This window comes from Carassius auratus, chromosome 7, assembly GCF_003368295.1.
Source record: "Carassius auratus strain Wakin chromosome 7, ASM336829v1, whole genome shotgun sequence".
Taxonomy (NCBI): Eukaryota; Metazoa; Chordata; class Actinopteri; order Cypriniformes; family Cyprinidae; genus Carassius; species Carassius auratus.
The window spans coordinates 19,321,336-19,349,136 of record NC_039249.1 but is presented as its reverse complement, the minus strand read 5'-3'; the positions used below and the strand labels follow the sequence as shown (position 1 = coordinate 19,349,136).

At 37.3% G+C, this 27,801-nt stretch overlaps 1 protein-coding gene across 1 annotated transcript in view; it reads left to right on the top strand.

Annotated features, from left to right (window-relative positions):
- The window catches only part of LOC113106186 (cadherin-8-like), an 82,807-nt gene that overhangs the window by 13,798 nt on the left and 41,208 nt on the right, over positions 1-27,801 (top strand). The window contains exon 3 of the mRNA XM_026267862.1: positions 16,436-16,730. Within this exon, the coding sequence (XP_026123647.1) occupies positions 16,436-16,730 (295 nt within the window). The remainder of the gene's footprint in view (positions 1-16,435; positions 16,731-27,801) is intronic.

Here is a 27,801-nt window from a genome sequence, read left to right as displayed (position 1 = left end):
TAGTTTTTTTTAGTTTTTTCTTTTTTTTCAAAAAAAAAATTATGAGCATCCTTAAAAACTGAACAGGCAAAGTTCAAAAAAATAAATACAACTAGGTCTAGGGGCCCATATATTGTGGTGTGTAATTTGGGACCTTGAAGACAAAAAGGCTGAGAACCACTGATGTAAATTCTGGGCAAATTTGACCATAAAATAGTGTCATAACGCTGCATAGAATCAGTCTGTATGCCATTATACACATATACACACTCGCTCACACACATATCAGTTGCAAATGACTTTTCTCACATCTTCATCTCGACAATGTCCAAACACGATCCATTCTTGTCCAGATATCCTAAAAAAGCTGATTATATCTAACAAAATGAAGCAAATCCCGTCACAGGCCCTGTTGTAATAGTACAATGTTTTAACATGCTAATGCGCCGGGTGGGTTTGCAGACAACATTTCATCTCATTTCAATTCCTCCTTTCCTCTTCTTGGCATTGAGGGGTTGCATGAAAAATTCAAGCCGTTATAATATGAGATCCAGATGAATCATGAATCCTTAATGGCTATCAGGTCTGTATAGGCCGGCCCCTGGAATTACACTCAAAGAATGATGACCTTCTCTGTACTGGGCCAGATGCCTGTGTCTTTGTGTGTGTGTGTGTATATATATGCTTACACCTGCATGGTACAAAGATGAAGGAAAAAGAGTGGGAATGAGTGGGAAAATGAACTCCACACATATTGGTTTGTGTCTTAAAGTGTATTAGATTGTGCTGATGGAGTGGACATGTATGATGGTGTGAAAAGGAAAGGAAATAAAGAAAATTAAGGAAATGCTCTCTCTCTCTCTCACCTCCTTTATTACTTTGTCAAAAAAGAGAGATGTCTAAATCATTAGTACTGTATTTATAATAACTATTATTTAATGCTTTCTAAGAATCACATTTAATATTGAGCTGCCAGATTGATTGGTTGCAACATGTAACAAAAACGGTTTTCTGCAAGAACACACACACACACACAGGGTGTTGAGACACATTGTGTTATTTCTCCAGATGGTGTATGATTTCCTCAAAGTGCTAGAGAGCTATCGGCATTTTCAAAATGATATTGGATATCTGTTGTGTGTCCTTGCTACAGGAAATTCATATCTGTTCAGAGTGAACATTGACAGCATTTCTTTTTTATTATAGCACGCTCTCAGGCAAAAACAAACACATACGTAAAGCCTGACGTGCAATCACACAGGAACATGAACACATAAGCAGAGACAGACGGTGCACCGGAAATTCTTGGCCAATAACAGATCCGTGATGTCATGCCAAACATTACAGGTGCGCACATTACAAATGCAAGGTCACTGTCGTACTGCCGCTGTGTATTTTTATCCACGTGGAGGAAGCTGAAAACATGTCAGGTGGTTTTTCTCATGCTCGCCTAGCTTTATGGCTCAATATTTTCAAGAATCCCGGTACGAAACACACTTAGTCAAAGGGGATGACCAGGCTAGCCAATTGCACTCCTGCGGATCGATGCAATCTCACATTGCCATGTTTAAGCCCATTTGTCTGTGTCTCCAAGATACTTTTAGAAACGTTCCAGGGCATGTTTCTTCAGTTCAAGAAGGCATCCCGGTGTCAGTGTGTTGTTGTTTTTCCTCCAGACTGCAGTGAAATGGTAATGCAAGTTTTGCTTATCACTCGGTAGTGGACATGTGCCGCATCTGCTGCCAGAAATCTATCTCAGAGACAGGCCGCCCATGCACATGCCCTTTTTCTTTTGTTAACGCGTAGTGTTTTCATAAATACAGTGCTGATATCGCGGGTTTGATAATTACTATGCTCCTGCACACGCGGCCTCTTTATTAGTTTCCTGACAATGGGCTGTCTCGTCAGCTACACCGCTACAGGGCCAAGAAAACTTACTCCCCCTGCCTCTCTTGTTCATGACCTGAAATTAATCAGATGCTCGCTGACGCCCCCCCTGACATCTGAATATTTGTAATAAAGCTAAGAACACATTATTTAAATTCAATCACATAGATTAGTTTGAAAAGAATAAAAAAAATGTTTTAGTAAGAGCAGACATTTGGTCATATTCACTTGCCATGCATATACACATATTTGTGTGTGTCTGTGTGAGTGTCTCTCTCTCTCTCTCTCTCTCTCTCTCTCTCTATATATATATATATATATATATATATATATATATATATATATATATAGGTGAAAACTTTTGAACACGTTGAAGATGGCCAAATTTGTCTTATTTTGTTGAAATATACATTTTTTTCTATTTAGTTCTGCCCTTCGTAAGCCACAGAAGATACTTGTATGTTTCCCGGTACACAAATTAAGTACAATTTAATGCATCTTGTTTCCTTCTGGAGCATCAGTGAATGTTTGAATCTTTTTAAATAGTTGTGTTTGAGTCCCTCAAATGTCCTCAGTCTGAAAAGATGCATCTCAAAATCATAAAGTCACTGCTGGAAAGGGTTCAAATATGCAAAGGTGCTGGAAAACTGAAGAATCTGCAGGACCTTAAAGGTTTTTCTGAAGAAGAAGCTGCTCAGTTTACCTGTTCAGAACAAACAAGGGACTCAAGCACAACCATCACAAAACAGAAAGACAGTCGTGGATCATCAGGTAACAGCACACAGTATTAAGAACCAAGGGTTCCCAAACTTTTGAGTGGGGTTATTTTAATAATTTCAGCATTTTTTTTTGTTTTGTGGAATGAATGATAAAATATTTTATATACAATATCTTACTCAGGACAGTACTAAATAAAAAATAACATGCATTTAGTATGATCTCTCTTATTTTTTGAAAATTTCACAGATTCTGCAAGGGGTGCCCAAACTTTCGATCCCCACTGTATATATATACATATATATATATATATATATATATATATATATATATATATATATATATATATATATATAAATAACATTAAAGAATCTTACTGACCAAAAAACATTTTAGTTAAAAAAAAATTTTTTAAATAAATACTGTAATTGTTTTATTGTGGATTAATACAAATGATCTGCATGATATTTGTATCTAAGCCTCTATTAAAAGGTATTTATGGTGTCTGACTTCCTGTGGGCACAAGCTCCAATTAATCCAGAGGTATAAACTTTTGAACACGGAAAATATATTAATGTACCTCTTGAATCCATCCAAAAGTGTATAAGAACTTAACATACGTGATATTAATGCATGAGATACATTAATGTCATTTATAATAATAATAATTATAATAATAATAATTATAATAATAATATATCATATATATCATTTATATAGCATTTTCCCGAGCTCAAGGATGCTGTACAAGAGCAGTAACACAATAGACATTTTGCATTCACACAGGAACAGGAATTTATGAATTTGTATGACTTGTTCATGCGTTATGAAGAACTAAAGTAGCCCTGAATGTCCAGGCTTGTTTTCAGACATTTTCAGTTTTTACCAAGAAAAGTTTTATTCATTTATTTCCCTACATAAAATGTGAAATATTTCTTAGCGGAATGTAAAACTCTTTTGTTAGATGAATGAAAGAGAGGCATTTTTGTTTAGAATCATTTGTGTTTGCATTGAATTATGTTTTTCTCTTGCCCTTTGTGTCATTATGTGACACGACTGCAGCATCACTCTATCTGTCCTTGCCTAGGCTTGAATCCGTAATAAGCCTATCAGGTGAATATGATGGCGAAATGACAAGGAGGGAAAGGAGATTACACAATTGATGCTAAGGCTGTTGGAAGGGCCTGTACACATGTTATTGAATTTTTTTGGGATCCCTTGCCAGTAGTTTTGTCCTTGTCAATACAGATCACACTCTGTAGGTCACACTCTGGGGAATAGGTCACTGAGGTTTGATCTGAAAGAATCGGGCTAGGAAAGCAGAGAGCGAGAGAATTTCAGTCACATTATTTTACTGCTCCCCCCATTATATTATATAGCCGCTCTTTATAATGGAATGCTAACTTTTATTTTATCATATTTGTGAGTGGCAGCAGTGCTCGGTGATAAGGGCACATCCTGTGTGCGGGAGTGCAATCTGGACCTACAGCGGGTGGATGGAAGGCGATGGGAACTAACTACTTACGAGTGAGAGGGGCTGGGTTGGATGTGTCTGTTAGGGAACATAATTACTACTAATGACCATTAGGAGTTCAGTTTTCACTCTCCAGGGATTGGTGAAAGGGCTTTCGCCTTATCAGTTGATTAGTGCAAATCGTGGAGGCCGGATCCAGCATGTTAAGTAAACGGGACTGAGAAGTGTAGCATAATCTGGGAAAGACTAATGGAGCAGCGCAGAGTTCATCCTGAGCTAATGTGAGCCGCATATACGGAACCACTTACAGAAATCAGATAATAATATCCAGAATTGAACCACCTTCCAATCCAACCCCAAACACCACACACATCCCTTTCCTCATGCTGCTTTTCTCACTAGTCTTGTTTATTTGCATATGTAAATAACCCCTACGTATGGATCTTTCCTCTTGGATTTGGCCTCTTGCGAAGGAAATTGCAGCCAAGGCAATTAGTTGTTGACGGAGCAGTATCGCTGAAATGATCGCATGAGGTGCAAGCAGGGCCACGTTTGATGTGTTCAGATTAATCCATAATTGGACAAGGGCTGGGAGGGATAAGACCATGTCATACACGCCTGGACATGTTCTCGCGCCTCTGGTATGCTAATGGCGTAGGTTTAGCATAAACCATGTAATGGTGTTTACTGGGTAAACTCACATTCAATTTCAGGCCAAGCGGAATGATGGAGATTGAGAGATGAAAGTGGGTGGATGATGAATAATCTTGAACGTCACATGCACCGCAGGTAACTTATGAGACCTTTATTGATGATTCAATATTTGTACTCATTAATGCTTATTTATGATTTATTACTCCTTAAAAAAAAAAAGACATAAGGCAATAATCAGTGATTGCCATATAAACCGATCTGTGAGATCCTGTTGAACAAACACTGTATATTAGTCGAGAGTCCTCGTTAAACAAATGTCTCAGATTGGCTCATAGATATACACAAAGCCCGTAATTATTCATGGAAAAGACAAATTGAAGCAGACCCATATGATGATGCATCTCCTGCTGTACATGTGCGAATAATAAACCAGCAGATGTATTGTAAATATGTAGCCTTGTACTGAATGAAAAGACAGCAGGCGGTTTATTGCACTACATCTTTATGTCTGTGCTCTCAACCATGCGTTGGATACAAACATGCCAGAAAATGGTAAAATGAATGCCTCCGTAGTACTTCAGATATGTCGGGAGTGCTTTTTGGAATTAGTCTTTTGGAATGCAGCCTCATCATTATCAAGTAATACAGACGGTGTTTTGAGTTATGAGGTTATCTGTACAGATCCTTCAACATGTACATGACATTACATTCCTCACTGACTTTGCCCCTTCTGGACTCATGTGGATCATGCTCGAATCAGGAATGGAAAGCATTAAGAAATGAAACACAACCTGGGTGTGGTATAAATATCATAACCTCTTGTTTTAAATTGCATTTGAGAAAGTAAGGGAATAGTTCAACCAAAAATGTCCAGAACAGTTTCTCACCTTCAGACCATCCAAGATGTCAATGAGTTTGTTTGTTTGTTCATCAGAACAGATTTAGAGAAATTTAGCATCATATCGCTTGCCCACCAAAGGATTCTCAGCAGTGAATGGGTACTGTACAACAAAAAAAAAAAAAAAAAAAAAAAAAAACCCTCCCCAATAATCTACAAGTAACTTAATTTAAAGTCTTTTAAATGCGAACCTGCATGTTTGTAATAAACAAATTCATCATTCAAGCATTTGAACTCTAAACCATTGCTTCTAGCCAAAATTTGAGGGAATAATCCAATAAAAAATGTGTCCTCCAGTGGCCCCTGTGGCTTATCTTTCAGGGTATGGGTTAGTGTTAATTATTTAGCTTTTTTATCAGCTGTTTATTCTTTCAATCCAAAAGTACCAATTAATTTATGGGGATATTTCACTCAAATGAATATAATGCCTGATTTACTCTCCCTTATGCCTCAAGAAAAAGTCATAAGTAAGGATGAGTCAATGATACCAGGATTTCCGTTAAGGGCGGAAGTATTCCGTTATATGAGTCTACGTCTCTCTGTCCTGTAGATCTCTACCCCCTACAAATGGCCCTCGCTGATCTCATTTGGAATCCCAACCTTACTATGTGATATTTCCTTTGAGACAGTCTCAAGTAAAAAAATATTTCCTCAGAATATGAATTGCCCTCTTTCTCTCTCTCCTCAATTTTTCTTTTTTTATCTTCCTGAGTTGGAAAGTCCCCCAAATGTAGAAAGAAAATAAGAGGGGAAAAAAGAGATGGAAAAAGAAATAAAAGTTGTGTTGCAGCATGTTTTCCTGTGCAGTGGATTCCCTTTAAGGGATTTCATTTTTCTTCATCTCCCTGGGACCACAGGACCTTTAAACAGAGCCACGCGCTGAAAGAAGAACACAATTATAATTCCGATAGTCTTGTACAGTAAATGTAAACAGATAGCAAACTGCCTCTCTGCCCTCCTCTGTCTCCCAAAAGGCAAGTAATGAGGTAGAATAGATGTAATCGTCTTGAGCAGCGCCTTTTACCTCAGTCCTTCTTTTTTTCCAAAATTGAAAAGTATTGGCTGGTCTACGACTGCGAGGCAGAGAGATGGACTTAAAAAATTTATGGGAGCCCTGAGATTTCACCAAAAGCATTAAAGTGATTTGTAAACAGTATGATATACTGTATGACTGCTTAGAAATGGTGGTGCCATTTTCTTTCTTTCATCCCAACAAAGGGGGGAAATCTTCATTTGCATACAATGGAGCTGTGTTTTAGTGTCAGCTTAATTTTAGGGTGTTATTTTTATTATTATTATTACTATTTTTTTTTTTTTTTAATGCCAGGCTCGAAGGGAAAGATAGACAAACACAGTCCCCCCTCATACCTGTACAAGATCAAAATGGTGGCAAACTTTGATTTGACATCTTGTGTTGAATTAGCAAATCTGGAATTCTGGAATTTTTATTTTTTATTTTAAATTTTATTTTTATTTATTTATTTTCACAGAAAATCTTGAGTTGCATATTGTCTTGGAGGCAACATTTGCCATTTTGTGTGTGCTTTACACAGCATCTAGTGAACAGAATCACTTGTGATGTGCTTGTAGTACTATTTTAGGCTGCAATTTTAAATGCATTATTGATCTTCTGCATTATTAATAGCATACAGTATTGAGATTTTTGCTCCTTCACCTCATTTCTCTCACAGACTGGCTTGCAACTTCAAAATGCAATTTTGCAATTGCAAAATGCAAAAAGTAGGACTTGAGTCCTTTTTGTACAAGCTCTTGCACTGATGTATATCTCAATGGTTTGGCATCAGACTTTTGCATTAACAGATTGTGCTTTTCCCTACTTTTTTTTCCAGGTCTTATTTTGTGTTGCATTAAAAATTCGTTTTAAAGTCATCATGAATTCAAAACTTTTTTCTTTTTTTTTTCTTTTTTTTCATGAAATATAGTTATACTTAAATCAAAATCACTGTCTCTCCCTTGCAATCACATCTCTTCTCTGACACTGATGACGTGTGCATTGGCGCGAGGGCTAGACAGTAATTTCTCTTCTCCAGAAACCTGTCACTCACATGACATCGCAGCAATTATGAAATGACAACGATCGAATCAACTCTCGATGGACAAAATCAAGTCTCATCCTGCATTTTTCCTCATTGGAGATCTTGTTCATTCAGATATACATCATAATAGGGAAGAAAAGATGGTTGCATTTACTGTTTCATTCCAAATGTAATGGATACTCAACACAAGTACCTGTCCGACAGAGCCTTGCACTCACTCCCTGTATTTTTTTTCTTTGCATGACATGCCATAGATGTCTTGACTGACAGCTCATAGCTCATAACTTCATAGATTGCACAATGTCTGTGCATCACTAAGCAAGTGGAGGATTGCAAGATGGCGAGAGAGAAAAGTAAGCCCACCCCCCCACCCAAAGTAAAAAAAAAAAGCTAGTTGTGCATTCCGAATCCTTGCCCGAGGACACATTTTACGGCATCAGTGTCACAACAGACGGATGACTTGCTACAGAGTGTCTTCCCAATTTTTTTAGACAGTGAAGACAGACTCTGCTTGTGACTTCCCTTCACGGCTCCCTCGCTAATTTACGTTCGGTGGGGGTGGGCCATCTGGGATCATCACATTTACTGCTTGCCCAGGCTGGCCCCCACTAAATGACTTACTCCATGAGATTGAATGCGTATGCTAAAGGTCAGAGTAGTAGATCATGATTCCATATGGATAGAGAAATAAATTCTGGAACTTAAGTTAATGGATAAACTTGCTGCCCCAAGGAGTGCTTACAATGTTCTGTTTAAGCCACATTTATATTTCTGGTTTAAGTCTATGAGGAGATGCCTGTAGATAACTTGCACTTACACATTTTACTAGGCTTGTATGTGTATGTGTGTGTGTGTGTGTGGTCTAGGAGCAAACTCCACTCTTCATGCAAAGCACAGATGAACTTCTGTACATGTCATTCCAAGTGACCTGTTCATGCTTCATAGATGTCCAAGATTATCCCCAACACTTTTCTGAAAGTATAATGTGTTCTAACATTTGCCCTTGCACTTTTGCTCCATAATTTTCGTTTAAGCAAACGAAAGTGAAATTTCTTCTAATGATACGTTTAATAATTTTAAATGCTTGAACATGCTTCACAAAATTACAAATGAAATGTTAGTCGAAGTTCATCAATACTAATCTTACTGCTGACAGCCCATTTTATTTTATTTTTTTCTTTATTATTATTATTATTATTATTATTATTATTATTATTATTATTATTTTTATTTTTTTTCCTTGTTGTTCAGTTGACATCCATTTTGCTTCAGTACATGTCACTTGTTTTGTGTTGCTGGGAAAAAGATTATAGGTTTGAGACCACTCGAATGGCAAGGTGGTTTGAGGACCATTTATTGACCCATTTTTTCAAGATGGCTATAAGAGCTTTTCTAAACTATATTAATAAGGCTTGGTGACTGTGAATATAAGTGTGCTGGGTTACAGTGACACGAATCAAAAAACATCACAGTATGAGTGACACAATCAAAGTGGATGGATGCAGAGGGGAATTTGATGACATCATGTTTTTCTGTAATTAAATATTTGTGGGAAACTGCATGTTATGATTTTTCTATTCCAAAAGAGAACCGAGACGAAAAGAGAAAAACAACTAAATAAATAAATAAGGAGAAAAATATGAAAAATATAATCTTTCCTTGGGTACATTATTTTATTTTTATTATTTTTATTTTATTTATTTATTTATTTTTTGTGTGAGAGGACAAATGATGAGGAATAGGGCGCGTGAGAAAAAAGGTCTCATGATATCGCTCATTTGCATTATTTCATCTTTTCACAGCCTGACAGTAGATCAGTGCCATAGAAGTGCCTGTACAAAGTTCTTTGTAATTTATTTTTCAGGGCTATTACTCTCTCTCTCTCACACACTTTCTTAGCTGCTTTTCTATGTTCTCAGGTCACCGGATTAGTGTCCTGGTTCTGTGGATGGAAGCATTTTTCCTCATGTTGTGACTAAATTGTTATTGGGACCTGTAAGAGCACAGGCAGGAGCAGAGGGCAAAAGTGAGATTGATGAGTGTTTGGGCACTTTCATCGAGACCCCTTCGCGTCTGGCAAGCACAAAAGCAGGCGAGTGTGACAGCCGGCATCCATCTCCCAGTCTGGGTTGACGGGAAGGGGGCATGCATACAGGGACACCCCCTACCGTCCTATTTCCAGTTGGCCTCTATTGGCAAGAAGGGCCCCATGTGTTCAAGTGGCCTTCAAGGTTAAGGCTTTTGATAAGAGCAGGGATTTTCTATACTGTTATATGCTAATTTTATCACTCTGTCATCTATCTATCTATCTATCTGAAGAGTTAGAGATTGTCTTTCTTTTGATGTTTGTTTAACATGAATGACAGAAAACAGAAACTGTGTGTTACCATTTAAGGTCTATAAAGCTACAAAGATTACCCTGTTTAATTTACCCTCTTTATAGTCCATACTTGGAAGCTAAGACATTTTTGACCAAGCTGGCTTCATTGAAGAGAGGTTTCACATTATTACAAGCACAGACAAGTTCAAATCAGGAACCTTTCTTGATGAATTTATAGAAGCAACAAAGACTCGGATCCACCCTGCTGTTTTATTTTTCACATCGGGAGTTTTTAAATGGTCAGACTGAGTTGTGTTCATGGTGCTTGGTCTAAAAGCAGGACAGCATTGAATGTTCCTCACAGTGGTGACTGGATGACACATTGTTAGAGCGTTCGGTCAGAGCAGCCCATTCACCAATGCCGCTAATCTCACTATGCGTGTGTTCTGATGTAAATTGCAGGTAAGGGGGAAATGTCTCCATCGGCTGATGTGCCTGCAGGGGTGCTTGAAATCTCTGTTGACGTTACTGATGGGCATTTCAGACAGAGAATAAAAATAGATGCGTAATTCGACCATGTTCATTTTGAAGGGTCCATTTTGATATGTTTTGATGTCTTCCCTCCATCAACAAGCACTTTATTTTGTCAGCAGGTGCAGCTGAACTTCCATGAAATTGCAGTTGTTACGTTGAGGAATTGTCTCATCACAATTGATGTTAAACCGTCTCTTTATTTCTGCTTGGTTTTAATACATTTGAGGTCATACCAATTTTCTGTTTAAAAATAATGATGGGTTCAAAAGTAATTCAAAAGACCGAGAAGACCTCTATATTTATCTTCCCAAAGCAAAAAAAGATGAAAGTAAAATAAATATCTGCTGTGGGAATTTATTTGTTGGGTAAACTGTTCATTTTGCCCTTGGCACACAGTTAAAAAAGAAATGCTAGAAGTAAAGGTGCTAAAACAGTGCAGCAAAACAATGATGTTGTGGGACCTGTGAAATTTGTAAAATGCTTTCATCACTCAGTATGGCTTTCATGAAATGTACAGTACACCTTAAGGGGGAAACAAGAAAGGATGCTCACCCTTTGTATTCCTGTGAATGAAACCCTACCCCTTAACTCTTGCCTGCTGGTTTTCTAATCTGCAGACTTCGGAGCCATATAGTCACTTATAAGCACATGTGCACAGGCACATGCACACAAACAGACACACACACACACACATTCAGTTTGCATGCAGTCTACAGTCTGTGAGACAAAGGAACTGCTTGTTGCCGCGTCTACTCTGCCGTGATGTGACATGTTAAAACAGAGTTCTCTGTAATTCCACATTAGAACAGACAGCGAGCATAGATAGTGCTGCCTGAGCACTGAACCCCCCTCTGTCCCTGAAGCCTTTTGTGGGGACAGCCAATAGACACTTCAAAGAAAAGAACATGATAATTGCAGCCCCTATCAGTCCATTGGTCTCTGCCAAGGAGAGATGGATGAGTTATTTGCATGTCTAATGGCACTGTATAATACCTTCATGGCCTTAGGGAACCACTTGGAAATAAAAATGAACATGACAAAGTTTAATATCATTTTCAGTTCAGTTTGATAAAGATTAAAGACATATATATGTATCCGCTTTCTAGGCATCGCGACTTCATGTTTTACTGCGGAAGCCGACAAGCACCCTTGTTGTGAACAGAAGCCGATAAGTCCATCTTAGCAAATCAGAGTGCTGTATTCAGGTCAGGTGACAAGACTGCTTTCATTTTGAAAAGACACACTAGCTGAGAGTAGTTTCGTCAAAGCTGACTAAAAGCGATCGAGGATGGAACATTGTGATGAACCCGTCACATCTGCTTCGTGGAATAAAGAAAAAATATAAGTTGAAACTTGTGTACTGTGTACTGTGCATATTTATTATGTATATATAAATGCACACACATGCATGCATATATTTAAGAAAAATTTTAAGTTTATATATTAAATATTCTAATTATCTCTTTTAATATTAGAAATTGTAATATTTCTAATATATAAAACAGTCTTTATATATACATAATAAATATACACAGTTCACACACATATTACGTACACAAAAAAACTTTTGTTTTGGATGTGATTAATCGTTGCCCAGCACTCACACACATATAAATAAAAAATACCATTGTCTATTTTAATTTATTTTAAAATGACGTTTATTCATGAGATGGCAGAGCAGAGCTATTTTCGACAGTCATTAATCGTCTTCAATGTCATATTATCCGTCAGAAATCATTCTCATATGCTGATTTTGATCAAACATTAATTTATTTCAAGAAAGAAAGAAAAGAACATCTTATTGACCCCTAACTTTTAAATGGTATAGTTTTATAGTTGAGATTTTCTTTTTCAATATTTAACTTATTTCATATTATTATTATTTGTTCCCATGTTAGTGGTTTCTAGATTGAAAGCTTGTTGTGTATCTAATAAGATTTTAGCACACCAGAAGTTTAGAGTCACAGCCAGTCTTAAACAGGACCAGTCCCGGCCCAGACCTGACGTGTTGCTTGTGGTGGTGTTACTTGTGTGAAATCAATGCATGTTTTAACAGGAGAATTGGTAATCACATCATGTAGCAGTCCACAGTCCATTCAGCCACTCAGTAAATAAAGAACCAGGTTAAAAAAAAAAAAAAAAAAAAACACTATTCTAAAATATGAAATTAGATTCTCATCTCAGTCTGTATTATCTGGCCACAGATAAAGCTCTTTTGTAGCAGTGTTTTGTATCTGAATATGTAGTTGGGTCTGCTTCATGAAAATCTATCTGTTTTTGATTTGATTACATTTGCTTTGTATAGCAATAACAATTGCTCTGTTTGGTTCCTTCTCAGCACAGTAGGAATAAACCAGGAGCACAGGAAGGCTAATCATGTACCTGGGAAGGTTACTGAGAAAGCCACTCCATTCAAGGCACCGTGTGATATTCATTAGTCAAGCATGCATCACATGCTTATTCTTGTTGTTTTTCATTAGGGCATTTATTATTTTCTCTGAAGGTAGGAATCCTGTTTTATTGAATACATGCAGTGTCAAATATAGGGTGAGCTGGTAAAAATAACAATCATTACTTTTATATATAGCCTATTCATTTTATCACATACACTATTCAATTGCACATTCTGTTTGGGGGAATCTCTTAAAGACAACATGTAAACAATATTTATTAGTAAGGGAGTGAAGGTGACATCCCATTTAATAAAACAATTCTCAGTACTGCAAGAATTTAACAATAGGCTTATCAGGCGGCATGCAATCTTCTTCTCATGAAGAAAGTATTTATATTTAGACACATTCATTATGCAAATATACACATAGCTTATTTTCCATAAAGCCCATTTTCAATATCTGAAACATAATTATTTATATATGAGAGTCAGTGTGTGTGTATGTGTGTCTGTGTCTATATGTTATATGTATAATATGTATGTATGTATGTATAGAAGCATTTGCTTACATATAAAATAATGCTAAACCAAGAGACCGATTGCAAACAAAATACTGTTTTTGAATAATACAACATTTTATTTATTTATTTATTTATTTATTTTTTTGCAGTTATTAGTAGTTTCAGTTGGAAATTACACAGCAGATGGTGAAAGTAGAGAGTTTTGAAATAATAGGGGAAGAGGGAAATGAATATTGGATGTGACACACAGCCAAATCTGAACCTACATCTCCCACATGAGCACCACATGCCAACCACAATGGCTACAACTTCATCTAGATGAGCAAAAAATGAAAAGATAGCATAGTATGAAAGCCGTGTTAACAATGTTTTGCCAATATAGCATTTGACATGAATTATAGTGATGCTTCTGATGATGAGGAGGAGAACTAAGTTAATTTAATTAGTGGCTGTTCAAATATAAATGGCATTGCTTCTTAAAAGCCTCCAAATTCATTACAGGAATTTGCTCTTGCAACATGCCTGATCACCATGGAACCTTTCAGCAGGCACCGTGCAGAAACTACGGTGACCTTGAAGGCCTGCAGTAGCACATGGTCCAATTCACTTAGTCCAAGCAGAGCCCTATTCTTATACAATGCTTAATTGACCATTGAGACGGTCCTTGGGTTGGGGCTCCGCTGACATTTTTGAAACGTGTGACACAACATCTCTGTAGGTGATCTTCTCTTCTCTACTCACGTCCTCTCTGCCACTTGCCCTGACATGAGGCAAAATCATTAATTTGCAATGTCGGGCTTAACGTGCGCTTTAGTGTGCAGTCGGCAGGCGTAGAGGGATGGAGGGGTCCTCATTACGGAGCCGCTGATTGTTCCTCAGGCTACTCTAAAGGTTCATCTCTAGCAGCCACTGACATATTTTCTCCTGGACTGACAATAAAAGCTATACTCAACAGCAGTGGTACAGAGAGAGTCGGGTGTAAAAACCCACTGTTGTTCCTGTTCAGCTCCAGTCAGGCAGCTCTGAATGCTAATCCACACCAGTGTGCCGGCAGATTTACGACTGCCTGGGATTTTACATTTCCCACTGTTGCCGTTACTCTTTAGCTCTCTGTTTCTCAGTGTCTTGTACTTGTTTTTAATCAAATGTATAATTAAAATAACTTAACATTGTGATTTTTGTTGTTTTCTTTGACCTTCTTTATCCTTTGTACCTTCTTTCGAGTGATCATATACTTGTTCCTTATTTGACAGTATTGAAACGAAACGTTGAAAAAATAAATAAAAAGTAAAAATGAACAACTACCAGACCTCTTTCCATTATGTGTGTTAAGAGAGTTGGGGAAATGCGGATGCTGTCAGATGTTAGAGCTCTGGAGTTGCCCTGGCAACCCAGATAATGACAGACTGCCTCCCTTCCGCAGCCGCACTTTCAGTCGATTGTTTGCACATTGAGATTAAGCGATCACTCGTCAGAATGAGACTGGTGTGAGCACAAGCTTGAAATGTTGTCTGTACACATAGGGCATAGGGATGAACAAACGGAGGAAGTGGAGTTTTGCAGCTGTGACATTTTGTTCGTATATGGTATTGTATTGTATTATAATACATGCTATTGCTGGTTTTCTCGAATACATGAGAATCTCAGGAAAGAGAAAAAAAAAAAAAAAGTTTTCCATCAGAAAAAGCACATCATTAATTTTGGCTCATTTAGGGGTTTTCGTAGCGAGAAGACTGTTGTGAAGCTGATGTGTTAATGAGATAGATCTTTCATGTGGAATGATAGGACAATTAGGAGAACAAAAGTGCAAGGTGTGACAATTTAAGTGTGTGTGCTTTGTCAGTGTCTGGAAACGGCACCTCTGAGACAACATATGCATAAGACCATAGTTATAAAGCAATTGCTTTTTTTTTGAAGTCCGCATTTCAAAGCTCACGATGTCCTTGTTACTGCAGTCTCAAGTGTACTCGCGCCAGGCTGTATATATTACCGCCTCAAGAAATGGAACTGAAGTCGTTGTACATGATATAGCTACCGAACTGATTGGAGTTTTTAATGCCATTTCAGAAATGTTCAGAAAAAGCCATATTATTATTATTTTGCATTAATATTATGCAAATTATTAATACAACTAATAATAATGATAATATCTTTTTTAAACAGTTCTGCATAACCATATTCCACATCCCTAATTATACAAAATACCTAAACTTAATAACTGCCTTTCTAACTATTAATAAAATTAGTAATATATTGAGGTAATGGTTTGTTAATGGCGATAATTGGACATTAAAATAAGGTGTGACCAAATAGATAGATAGATAGATAGATAGATAGATAGATAGATAGATAGATAGATAGATAGATAGATAGATAGATAGATAGATAGATAGATAGATAGATAGATAGATAGATAGATAGATAGATAGATAGATCTGAGAGAGAGGGCTTAGCTGTTTTGGGCCTCTTTCTATTTTGTTTGGCAGATGTCTGTCTATTTTCCCCTTTCAGAAGCAGTCAAGGATAGTTTTGGCCTTTATTTATTTTCTTTCCCTTTGCTTTTTTTTTCTTTTTTTTTTTACACACAACCCAATTGCCTTCTCGTTCTGGAGCTGTGGCCTGGTGACTGGTTTCAAGTTGGTAACAGGAACCCTGAGGCAGGTGTGAGCAGAACGCTTTGACCTCCACCCTCTACTAGCGATGTATGAAGAGGTGAATGACAGATAGATGGGATACACAACCCAAACATTACCTTGAAATCCAGGACTTAGCCTGCCCTTTTCCCCTTTTTTGTCTGTGAGATTGAACAATTCAGCCCTTGCATTAAAACGCTTGAATTTTGAAGAGACTATGCAGCTCTGCACTTGTCTGTGGGCTTTAATTCTTTTACGTGATTGGTTGCCGATAGGTCCAGTGTGGACGCCACTAATCTGGTCATGCTCGAGTTGTCTTAGCTGCAACTGGAAGTAGCCTCAATCCCCCTTCTCTGTTTCTCTTTTTAGCTCCATACGGATTTGGACGTGGGGACTAAGAACATCAAGTATGTGCTGGCAGGGGAAGGGGCGGGTACCATCTTCGCAATCAACGAGAGGACGGGGGACATTCACGCCATGAAAAGGCTAGACAGGGAGGAGAAGGCCGAGTACACGCTCACGGCACAGGTCATCGACAGAGACACCGACCAACCTCTGGAACCGCCGTCAGAGTTCATCATCAAAGTGCAAGACATCAATGACAACCCCCCACAGTTCATTGAGGGGCCTTACAAAGGTTCAGTGCCAGAGATGTCCCAAGTGGGTGAGTGATCTCCTTTCATCATCTCCGGTTGTCTCAGCTGAATAATGACACGAGGCAGACAAAAGCTCTGACAAAATACACAAGTAATAGAGATCTAAGAATAGACAAAGACATAGGAGGTGACATGAATTTCTCATTAGTATGTCTGGAGAATGATGCAACAATGCACAACATGCATAGCGGTGTCCATAGTCATGTTGTAACCCCAGAATCCAATGGACATTAAAGCATTAAAGCATGATGGGGGTCTGCACTGAGATTGTCCATCCAGTATGACCATAAAAAAAAAAAAAAAAGCTTTTTGTTTTTCAAGTCACGTAATGTATTCATAAGTTCTCGAGCATTTGTAGCCATGCATTTTAATGCATGTCTCCTTAAAACTTGCTTTAAATAGAGCTCATAGTTAGTCTACAAAGCCTGCTTGACATTTCCCCGTACAAATCCTGAGCCTGACCTTGAGATGGATTTTGAATACGAGTTAGTGGGTGAAGGGAATCTCATAATAGTGCCACTTAAGGGATTCATTGTAACCCTCATGACATTCTAAAAGCCCTGTTGTGCTCCAGTGTAGTGAAATTCCCCTTTTTTAAGGAAAGTGTAAAGGAATCTGTTGTGTATTTTCAACTCTTGTGCCGGGGAATAGCTGTTTGAAATGTCTAATCTCATCACTTGTTTTGTTTTTGCCGTTGATGGTTTATACACAACATGAAATAATGTAATGCAGAGAGGATAACTATATTCATTAATATAGATTAAAGATGAGAGTACTCTGAGTTACAGGAAGTGCCATTAATAAAATGATGGATGTCGATTTGAGCAATAAAACAGCATTAAATCTCTCCCGTGCTTCAAGTGTTTTTCAACTCCTGACCCAAGGCTCACTTTTGAAGTGTAGAATGCAGTTAGGGGAATAGTGCTCTTCTCCAGGTACATTACAACCCAGTCATGTGTAACACAGAGCTTCCTTGTTTCCTTTAAAACCTTGGCTTCTTCACATGGGCATTTTCTCCTCAGCGTTTGTTCTTTGTCATATTTTTTGTGCACTTAGAGCATACAGAATTGGAGCTGTATGTGAAAGTCTTTCTTCTGCTTTCAGACTGATGCACTAAATTGAAATCCTCAGTGTAGTTTTCCGTGGGGTTTGACAGTGAAGTGTGGGATACAGCAGACGGTGGGGGTGATGAACACAGTGGTGGAGGAGGGCAGGAAGGGGGATATTGCAAAAGATGCCTGAAGTTGACTTCTTTCACGATTGTTCTTTCCTTTTGTCACTGCTGATCAATTAAACATTAGCTGATGTTCTCTTGTTTGCTTGAAAGACATTCTCAGTGACTTGTTTTGGTCTTATAAAGTATTTATGTTGTGGGAGACACTCATAGAGGGAATCAAAAGCTCTTTGGCTGGGAGAGAAAAACAACAAACAGACAAATGAGGAAGCCTCTTTTATTTCCCGTCTCATGTACACAAATCACAGAAGTTTACCTCTCATGCTGATGTCGCATGTTTTGTTTTCTAATAATGGCCTGAAAATAAGTTTTGTGAGAAAGTTGTGAAGAAGTAGAGAAACCAAACCAATTGGTATTCATTTATTTGCGTTGTAGATCACAGCTGGCTGTTGATGATGGAATTAGTTAGTATAGGTATATAAACAGCTAGTTTATTACTTTGGTTAGCACCACAGACATTATTGTCAAAAATGTAGTAAATTTCGATGCATACCAAGTCTGAATATTTGGGTTCATGGCTCAATGCTCATTTTTCACAGTATCAATACACCTTTTCCAGTTTTTTTGCTTTCGTTTCTGTCTGACAGTGAGTTTGACATACAAAGTAGTGTGTGGCATTGTGATCATTTACACACGTACAGCTGTGAACTCTATATCTGGATGTGCTGTAAGTTCAGTGTGCATTTGGGAATGCATCGTGCGTGATTTATATGTTTTTCAAGTTCACATCATTTTCAACGTTTTACTAGATTTTTAATGAGAAGCTCTTGTAAACCTGTTATCACAGAAACTTAAAATGTTTCCACCAAAATAAAAGCTTGGCGGTTTAAAGGGAAAGTTCACCCTCAAAAAAAGAAAAAAAAAAGACAATTCTCTCATTAATTTCTCACCCTCATCTCGTTACAAACTCGTGTGACCTCTCTCCATCCTCGGAACACAAGTAGTGATATTTTTGTTGAATTCCAGTGCTTTCTGACCCTAGAGAGCAATGCAACTGAAATGTCCCAGACCCAGAAACATAGTAAGGACATCTGTAAAATAGTCATGTGACATCAGTGCTTCAGCTATAATTTTATGAAGCTACAAAGACCTTACGGATGTGGAACAACATGAGGGTGAGTAATTAATGACAGAATTTTCATTTTTGGATTAAGTAACCTTTTAAGTCTTGCGTGTAAAGAAAAAAAAAAGTATATAAAAAATTGGTTTGTAATATTACTTATGTAAAGTAAAATAATTATAATTATGAAATATTATTTTAAGTGCAGTTGTATTAAAGTAGTGATGTATTTAAGTGTTAAAATTTGACTAGTATGTAATAGTGACTTAATTGTATAACAATAATAATAATAAACCCATTTGAAGAGAAAGATAAACCAATGGTAACGCGTTAGTTGCTCAAACTATTGCTTGCTGAAGTTGTGTTTAGTTGGGTAATGACTAAATTCTGTATAATTATGTGTTTAGTAAAAACCAAGAAAAGCATCCCACTAAAAAAAAAAAAAAAAGAAGAAGAAGAAGAAGAAAATAGATAAAACTATTTTATTTCAGTGGGGGGAAAAATAATGCTCAGATGCTACTGGACTGTTGTGTAACGCCATCGGCAATCTCTAAAATCCTCAGATCACCAAAGCCATGAGAGACCAAAGAATAAATGATTCGAAAGGCCATGTGCGGCGAGACAAAACCTTCACCTTCTCGACTTAAAACATTTGATGAAAGCTCATGGATGCTAAATTTCCCCTAAGGATTTTTATATGTATATTCATGAGATTATCTGATATTTCAATTTCACTTTGAATAATTGAAGAGTGTTACTTGTTTGCATCGGTCTGTCCACAATGGTCAGTGATAACTCATTTGCATGGACTGGACAAATCTCATTGGATTACCGGGTCTGTTTTTTTCACTAATGGGGTCTTTGACTCTAAGACCAATACAAGCAGGCGAATTCCCCCATCAGGTCTTCAAACCATATGCTGGCATTACAAAGCTCTCTGCCTTCTGCTGCAGACAAAAGGGTTGTTACATTGTTGAAATTAGCAATTCTACTTGAAGTGACTATTGGAGTAATTAGCATTGAGTCGTCCATACCGCCTCCCTTCCACGGAGGAAGGTGTGAATGACAATAATTGCTACAAGGAAATATAAAGCCGGGAAAGTTGTTTTTGTCATCTGAAAGTCGAGCGTGTGTGAGGCCTCGGCGACGGGGGCTTCATTATAGAGTCAGGTAATAAAGTCAGGAAGAGACAGATGGCACAAGGTTCCTCCACCCTGCTTGCTGTGTGCCCGCTCTCTCCTGGCAAAATGAACCCATGTATGGAGACACAGTGCGCAGGAATGTGTCAGGATCTGCTAAATTGGAGTGCTGATATAAAATTGAAGTGACGTTAATAGATTACCAAGAGTTCATTTGCATTTTCAGAGTTATTACGAGCTCCGGTAACAGGGCTAACAGGCGAGGGGTCTGTTCTTCTAATAACATTTCTGATTATGCGCGCCATATTCTTGGCAGGTAAAAAATAAATAAGGTCTTGTCAGGGGGATTTTTGACAATGATTTGGAAGCTATTTTCTGAGACATATTTATGGAAATAGATAACACGTATCCAGCACACCGCTCGCACATTTTAAGCTATCAGCCCATGTAGATTTACAGTCTGCACACTGCTTTAAATATGATAAAATTTAATGGAATAATTTGGAAAGGGTTTATTTTACATTTATTTAAAAGTCTTTTTTTTTTTTTTTTTTTTTGTGCTGTCTGAAAATAAGTCTGTAATAAAAATATCCTTTAATGAATAATAAATACAACCAAACAAATTACAGTACTGGCTAGTAGCCATTTTAGGGAATTATTCCAGGTTCAGTACATATATCAAGTTTACAGTGAGGACCTTACAATGGAAGTAATTTGTTACTAAATTTGAAAGCAGAAATGTGAAGATTATAATAATAGACAAATAAATAAAAAAAGTAAAAAAAAAATAAATAACAAAAAATCAAAGTACATATTTAATTAATATAAATGTAATATAATTACAGTTTAGACTCATTCACTTCCTCCTCCTCCTTCTTCTTCTTTTATATTCTTTTGTGGTAGGTATTGTGTGTTAAGTTTAACCTGGAATATTGCTTTAATTCTTAACTCTTGTACAATACTTGAAAGTGCAGATTTTATTGGGTGAAGCTCATAATTTAAACATATACATTTTGAATTACGTTCACCACTGCATTTGACAAATTAGTGCCTCTCAGTGCAGACGTCCTCAAATGCCAACCCGGCAGCTAACAGACTTCTATGTCTGGCTCAAATGTTTTTAGATATGCTCAAATCTCTCCAAGAAATATAGCTTTAGCATAGTTGAGCCTTGAAGTAAGGTGATCGTAAAGTGTTTGCTCAAATACTGTTGAACAAATAACTATAACAAGAATTGCTATCAGAAATGTACAGGCTAAGCTGTCAGTGGCTTATTTTATTAAAACTGCATCCAAGTTTGCCCTGCTTTGATAGTTTAAACATTCCACAGATAAAGTCATCCACTTTGTGTAGCTTCTCTTTAACACTGTAGGGCAGCTTGAGTTGTAATCTAATTACTCGAGGGTACACGCTTTACTTTCAGTATCACGTCTTAACATTAGAGAATCCTTTCACATGAAATTGTCAGAGCCATAGGCAGTACATAGATCTTTGTACAGTAATTACCAGCTTCTTGATTATTCTGTTTTGCTGTAAGTATCTCTAATGACTTTGTTCCTGACAAAAGCATGGAAATGCATGTATGCTTGGCCAGATAAAGTAATTTTAGATAAGTTATGCTTTGTTGAATATGCCATGACTGTAGACTATATTTGGTGCTAGGCTCATTTTGGCATTAAGGGTAAAGGCCAATAACCATCTAGAAAAGACTTTCTTATCCTCGTTAGCAGTTGAAATATGGTGCATATTTCTCAGATAGATTCTGAGGGTTTACGGTTATATACCATACTTGAGTGTGTTATCTGGTGTGTGGCAGTGGCAGATGGAGGAGGAGGTAGGGGGTGCTGGGCCTTTAACATGGTGTGCAGCTGGGCCACTGCAGAAGCACATCTGCTGGTCAGACTCCACACTGAGGTTTGCCCATGGCCTCAGCTGGATTTGAGGGTCAGGGAGTTAACCCACTGCAGCCAAATCATGTCCAGCTAACTTTAGAAAATATCTGGAGGTAGTGGTCAGCAGAAACGTGTACTCCCTCTACTCTGAAACTGTGCGTGTACTTCCCTGAAATCAAACTGTAAATGTGCATTTAATATGACTAAATGAACTTCACAACAGTATTTTTTTTTTTCAATGACTTCTCTAACGAGATATGCAATTCAATTAAATAATATATCTGAGATGACAAATAAGAAACACCATAGCAGGTGTCAATTTACAAGTATGAATTTTGCTAGGAATAGCCATTAGGTGTCAGAGCCTTCCCACATGTGGTGTGTGTCTATATATATATATATATATATATATATATATATATATATATATGAAGCATGAGACAATAAAAATACAAATATGAATCAATCAATTTAGTTTGCATTAAATACAGTGTGACTTTTAGTAATCGTTATCTAGCAGAAAAATTGCAGATTTTTCTATTTGGACAAGCAATTTTATAACAGCCTTCCTTGCACATTAAATCACTCACATACGAACAAACCAATGAGTAGGGGGACAATAATGGTGATTCATGACAACAGAGTATTGGCTCAAAAGCTACTATGGATCATCTCACCTGAATCTCTTCTGGCATAGATTTGCAGACAGTTATTGTTATTTAGCAAATAAATAATTTATGGACTGTTGCATACGTATTCCCAACATCTCATTATGTAACCATTTTGATTGATCTTACTTTTCGGACACACTTTGGGTGCAGATGCTTGAAACAGACAGTGGAGGAGATTTAGACGCTCCAGGCTTATAGGGTGAGGAAATAAATGTGTCTTTATCATAGCTGAAGGGAACGACATTATGAATGCAGATGAACACACAAGTGAACATGACACACGAGCATATTCACGCAAAAGCCAGCATATATTAGTTCTGTGAAACAAAGCAAAACCAATATTGCTCAACTTTCGAGAAGAAACAACGGAACCTCGGTGTCTGATTGCAGGCCTTCCCTCTCCTTGAGTTCTCTCCAGCGCAGGAAAGCTGATCTGATGTTTCCACGGGTCCTACTTCTTGCCTTATCATAAGACTTATTTTGTTCCTCAGACAACTTCCTCTTCCTCTTTTTTTTTTTTTTTGCCATCTCTATCTTTCTGTCTTCGCTCAGTTCAGCTAATATTCGTCCTGTGCACTCACTGAGCACTCGCTCCTTCACATCATGAGTAGGCATGCGATCGGACACCGAGGTTCCTTTCTTTCTTCTAGAAAGTTAAGAAATATTGGTTTCGCTTTGTTTCACAGAACTAAGAACAATAGACACGCCCCTTAGTGTTGATGTGCTTCAAGTCTGTTTTGGTACTCAGTGCGACTCGGTTTTCTAAAGCGTTTTTGAAAAAAAAAAACACACCCAAATTTTAAATGGCTTGAACATGCAAAGCATTCACAGCTTATGTGGTTCAGATCAATCAAGTTCGTAACAAGTGCATATGTGTGTGTGTATAGTATATATATATATATATCTTTTTTTCTTGTTATATCGGGTAAAGAACCATTACAATTACGAGTTGGACTTCTTGCATGTAAAGCTTGACTGTCTCTCTCTCTGCTAAGCCTACTTTTAGATTTATATTACTGACTTTTAAATCCACAGAGGTTTTGCAACAGGTGTGAAATGTTCAGTTGATATGGCCTTAGTGAATAGGATATAAGCAATTCTCGCTGTGAACGTGCTACTGTGGTACTTGTTTCAGCACGTTTTCTTTGAAACCACCTCTCTCGCTTCCTGGACATCAGTGCCGTACATAAAATGTGAATCACAAAGAAAGAGCTTACAAAATGATCCTACTCCACTCCACTGCCTCTGCCCCTTATCCTACCGCAGTCATGTTCAACTGCTCATGAAAAGAGATGAAACTACAATAGACAATTTAATACATTTCCATCAGCTCTCCTTTTGTATAGTTGAGTCTTTTTTTTATACTCTTTTTATCCCATTTTTATCCTTGGTTATTTTGATGAATATCAGGTCTGTGCAAAAAGCTAACTCTATCGGCGTCCTTCCATTTCTTTTTTTTAAGCATATTGTCATGATCTCTAGCTGGAGTGCCTGTGAGTTCCGCTAGAGGGCATTCCATCCTGTACAATTTTTAACACTCACCCCGGATTCCATTTCCCGTAATCCTCTTCCTGGACACATCATGAATTGCAATCACCTGTTGTCCATCAGATCTCATCATCAGTTCACAGCTGTCTCACATTAGAAGGACTTTGCTGGTGATTGAATGTTTAGCGTCCAGTTGTCTTGCCTTCCGTGGTTCCTGATAATCGTGTTTTGATCCTGGACTATTACTTTGTTTTTGATCGTTTGCTGCCTGCCCTGACCATTGCTTGTATATCTGGATTACTCTTTTGCCTTGTCTCTGCTGTTACTGTTTGCTGTTTCTGGACCCTGTCTGTTTTGATCTCGCTCTCTTTTAATAAAGCGTGAAAATGGATCTCCACTCTTTCGGCAGGCCTCCTATGTTACACACACATATAATAATTAATTAGATTTTTTTTACTGTCATTAGCTATGTCTCCATCCAAAGATGCAAATTTTAATTATGCACAAGACTAGAATATTATTTGAAACATTTGTGAATAAAAGCACTGTTTCCATCCAACGAGTCAAAGAGAACAAAATCGTCACTTCCTGTTAAACTGGCACTAAATATCTCTAGGAAACAAGGAGAAGCCAATGAATATTATTATTTTCATATGTAATACATTACTTGGGCTTTAGAGAGAGGAGACGTAGCACGATAAATACAGTCATTGCTTTAAGAGGTCAATGCCTGCTGTTTGGGAGCACAGTCCTGTAAAACAGTAATTTTTAGAAACACTTTAATGACAGACTTTTCTCGGGTATTTCAGAATGACCAAAACAACGTATAGATGCTGTAAACGAGATCAGTCCACTAGTTAAGTTATACCATCTCATGGCGCAAAGTCACATTATTTTTTTTTCAGTGTGCATGGTGGAATTTATTCGTTAAATAAGTTTCCATTGTAGTTTATATATATTTGCGATAATCCAAAATGTGCATAAAAATAGGTGGATTGAGACATAGGTATTTACAGTTTATACTTCAAATAACATTTTAACCCTGAGATAAAAAGATGCACTTTTTTGTTCAAGGTTTAAAGTGAATACAGCTTTTAGCTTTTAACTTTCTGTCAATCAAGAAATGCTTACTTTTCGCTCTAGTGAAAGAGAACTGCATTGGTTTTAGTCTAATACCTCAAAATGATTGAGGACACAGAAACAAAGACCACACAAGCACAGGAAATGATGCCACTCACTGTATTTAGCATAAAAGCAAACCGGATGATTATTTTGGGCTTGACAAGATTATTATTATTATTTATTTTTTTCATACAGTATATGCTTTTCATAAGTTATCCCTTTCATAGAGGAGACAAGCAGAATGGAATAGGGATGGAAATAGACAACAAGTGATGAAAGAGAGGAGAGAGTGTTTTTGCAGTTGGGTGATGAGGAGAGCCCATAAATAGCCCAGGCCAGCACTAATGGGCCCAGGGGGGTATTGTGTTGGCTTAGAGAGTGACACTGATGCCATATGACAGGGTAATCAGCGCTGAGGTGGACACTGACATTATCTGTCTCTCATGATAAGGGAAAGCATGGAGGTGAAGCTAACCTCACATCACTCAGACCTATCTCCCTGATCCTAAACGTGAGCTGAATGCTAGATACAAGCTATTATTCAATTCCTCAATATGAGATGGCGCAGTCGTTGCAATTTCAGAAGGCCTAATTGAGCTGATATACGGCAGATTGGAAATTAGCTCTGAACAAAAGCCATGAAATGCAGCCAAGAACCTTCAAAAACTGTTAAAGTTTAACATATTTGCAGTAGCTTATATTCAGTTGTTGAATCACTTAGGCTATACAATAAAATATTTTACTTTTAGTGCAAAGATGTTCTTGAAAAGTCTTCCTGAAATGTGTGTGGGATCCAAATGTGTGAGACCCTACTGTTTTACAATTGCATTGGGAAAGTAGTGGTCTGCAGAAATGTGTACTAATTCATCTCTAAAATTATTTGTTTAATGTGTATGTTACTGTTTCTCTGAAGACAAACATATGACATGCTTACACACTGTAAATATATATTCAGTTTGACTGAATTAACTCAACTGAATCAGGTTTATTTGTTTATTTGTTTCACATCGCATATAAATATCTATTTTTTTCTGACCTCTGCACACACAGTAAAGTATTTTTTTATGAACTTGCATGGATTATGTTACTCTTTCTACTTTAAAATGTACTGTTCAATTCAAATTCACTGTACTTTGATGTTTCTTTGTAATTAATTGTGATTTACTGTAAGTAATTGTGATTAACTGTAATTGTATTACTTTCAATTTCTGAGACAAAATAGTTTCTACACAATTTATTAAGCTGAACTGATTACTAAGCAGTTGAAATGTTTTATATATTTTCCATAAAAAATATGTATCTTTATTAATTTATTAACTTTTCTGATTTGTTATATCAATGTTATTTGCATAAATAACATGAAAAGAAAAATTAAATAAAAAACACGGAAAAGGGAAATGTGAAGTCTGCATGGTCACAAAATTGCTTATCTGATTTGTGATCTTTAAATGTCTTATAATAAATCATGTATTTATTAGATTTTGTGTGAAATTATAATATTATAATATAAATATTAAGTATTTAATTTGATATAAATTATTGCTTATGTGTTTGTATATTTAAACAATTCAAAATATTCATAACTTGTCTGTGCACTGCTGTACCTCCATAGATTGGTTTTCAGCACAATTGCTGGAGACTGTCTTACACGGGCAGCATTCTGTAGAGGACAGCTGAGATTTCGGTGAATGCTTGAGTGTTCTAATCTACACTCTTGCCTTTGGCACTGCTTATTTATATCTGATATGACGCCTGGCCGCTTTCTCACAGACGGCCCTCTGTTCAAAATCTCCTTCATCTATTAATTATGCAAGAGACACAGTGTGGATATTTAATGTTGCGTCAAGGCTTTCTCTTTCGCTCCTCACCCTAGGACCTCATTTCAGTGTGCTTCTATTTCCACTTTTCTCTGTGTTTTACTCTTAATTTCCATCATCCTCCAAATGCGACAGTGAATCCACTGTATCTTCTGTCTGTCTGCCTCTCTCTCTTTATGCAATTATTAGGCAGCAGCATTTCAGCAGTATGCACTTCCCATAGGCATTCAGCAGTGCCCTCCCAAATTAAAAGCGCTGATTACATCCTGTGGGCAATGTGTTTTTATTTGCTCTTTATAGTCCTTTTATTACTCTATATTCTAATGAGCAGAGTAAATGCACAACCGCAGAAAAGAATGTGATCAAGCCCTCGCATTGTGCCGTTACACATAAGCCTTTTCAAGCGAAGGACACCAGGAGCCCAAACGCCTTTGTGTTGCTTGGGCTAACCGGGATGATGTGCGAAAAAGAAAAAGAAAAAAGACGTTTGAGGAAAGGTCTTCATGAAAGGTCTTCTCGCAGGGGTCGCACCAAAGAAGATTCATTGGTGGCTGTCTGGGTTGGTGGGGGGACATAAATGTGAGGGAAACGCATCCATCACACTGCGCACATCTAAGCTTAGAGGAGCATCCAATCATGGCTCAGAATAAAAGGCT